A 2007-nucleotide genomic window follows, 5' to 3' on the forward strand; every position below is an offset into this window, starting at 1 on the left:
CGCCGCCCCTCCGAGTCGGCGGCCAAGAAAACCCAGAGAGACCTGGCGGCTGCCGGAGAAGGGGGAGCCGCGCGGCAGGCGGAGCGCCCCGTATCCCGCCGAAACTTGGCGAAGTTTGTCCGGCGGCGCGAAGCAGGAGGCCCGCGGCGCCCAGCGGCCGCTTGCGAACGGCGCCCGGCGAGTATGTGCGAGGAGCGGGCTGCTGGCCGCGCCCCCCCGGGTGGAGCGGGGCGGCTGTGAGCGGGGCGGCCCGCGCCCCCTGGGGCCCGAGCCGCAGCGCCCGAGCCGCCGCGGACCCCGTCCCGCCCGGCCCCGCGACGCGCCGCGGCGGGCTGCCCTCCGAGCTCCGCGGCCGGCGATGGCACCGGGCGGGCTCTGACCGCCGCCCCGTCCAGGGCTTGCCGCCGCACCGGAGACTGCCGAGCAGCATCGCGTCCGCAGAGAAGCGAGGACCCTCACACCCCGCGCAGCTCGCCTGCCGCCGGATCCTGCCCTCGCCGTCGAGACTTCTCTGCGGTCCCGTCTGGACTCCGGTCGCCGTCTCCTGTGGGGTGTTCCGTGGAAGAGCCCTGGTCCGGACATCGGCGGCGCGGAGAGAGGCTCCGAGGCCCAGGCGGTGAACGGAGGCCGTCCCGCCCGAGCCGCCCGCTGCAGCGCCCTGACGGGGAGGCGTCGCCGCCGCTCGGCAGCGCCCCGCGCCCCGAGCGGGGCCACCGGGTGCCGCCGCCCCGCACCCGCGGGAGTCGGTGCCGCCGTGCCTGGGCACCCGCCGAGATTGCTTTTGGAGGAGCGGACCGCGGCGGGGGCGAGGAGGAGGAGGAGGCGGGAGACAATCCCGGCGGAGGCGGCCGCCAGTGCGGGGCGGGCGGCGGCTCGCCGGGGCGGCGGGGGGACACCATGTCCAAGCCGGTGGATCACGTCAAGAGGCCGATGAACGCCTTTATGGTGTGGTCGCGGGCGCAGCGACGGAAGATGGCCCAGGAGAACCCCAAGATGCACAACTCGGAGATCAGCAAGCGCCTGGGCGCCGAGTGGAAGCTGCTGACCGAGTCGGAGAAGCGGCCCTTCATCGACGAGGCCAAGCGGCTGCGGGCCATGCACATGAAGGAGCACCCCGACTACAAGTACCGGCCGCGGCGGAAGCCCAAGACGCTGCTCAAGAAGGACAAGTTCGCCTTCCCCGTGCCCTACGGGCTGGGCGGCGTGGCGGACCACGAGCACCCTCACGGGCTGAAGGCGGGCGGGCTGCATGCCGGAGCGGCCGGCGGGCTGGTGCCCGAGTCGCTCCTGGCCAACCCCGAGAAGGCGGCAGCCGCCGCCGCCGCTGCCGCCGCCCGCGTCTTCTTCCCCCAGTCGGCCGCCGCCGCTGCTGCCGCCGCCGCCGCGGCCGCCGCCAGCAGCCCCTACTCTCTGCTGGACCTGGGCTCCAAAATGGCCGAGATCTCATCCTCCTCCTCTTCCTCGGGCTCCGGGTTGCCCTACGCCTCCTCGTTGGGCTACCCCGGCGCTGGCGGGGCGGGCGCCTTCCACGGGGCCGCCGCTGCCGCGGCCGCCGCCGCCGCCGCCGGGGGGCACACGCACTCGCACCCGTCGCCCGGTAACCCGGGCTACATGATCCCCTGCAACTGCAGCGCCTGGCCCGGCCCGGGGCTGCAGCCGCCCCTGGCCTACATCCTCCTGCCGGGCATGGGCAAGCCCCAGCTGGACCCTTATCCCGCAGCCTACGCCGCGGCCCTATGACCCGCGGCCGGAGGATGCCCGCGCAGAGCTCCGGTGCCCGCTTGGATGGCTGCTGGCACATTCGTGCGGACGGGGAGCGGGGCGAGCCGCCGCCGGGGCCACGGAGGGTGACCGGGACAGGCGATGGGGGAGCGCCGGGGCGGTGGCCGACCTGTTGCGTGTCCCCCGCCCGCTGTCTCGGGTAGAGCTTGTGTGTGTTGCATGCGGTCTGTGCAGATAGCCCAGCTGAAACAGATGAGAAAAAAAAAAAAAAGAGGAAAGAAAAAA

The 2007-nt window shown here is 74.1% G+C and overlaps 1 protein-coding gene across 1 annotated transcript; it reads left to right on the plus strand.

Annotated features, from left to right (window-relative positions):
• The first annotated feature begins 21 nt into the window (after positions 1 to 21).
• On the plus strand, positions 22 to 2007 carry SOX21 (SRY-box transcription factor 21). The gene has a single exon (XM_015620666.2). It carries the CDS (start codon positions 898 to 900, stop codon positions 1738 to 1740), a length of 843 nt encoding a protein of 280 aa, XP_015476152.1. The 5' UTR covers positions 22 to 897; the 3' UTR covers positions 1741 to 2007.

This window comes from Parus major, chromosome 1 (assembly GCF_001522545.3).
Source record: "Parus major isolate Abel chromosome 1, Parus_major1.1, whole genome shotgun sequence".
NCBI lineage: Eukaryota > Metazoa > Chordata > Aves > Passeriformes > Paridae > Parus > Parus major.

Excerpts from the sequence above, each read along its gene's own strand:
- SOX21 (XM_015620666.2), top strand. The coding sequence starts at position 898 with ATGTCCAAGCCGGTGGATCACGTCAAGAGGCCGATGAACGCCTTTATG.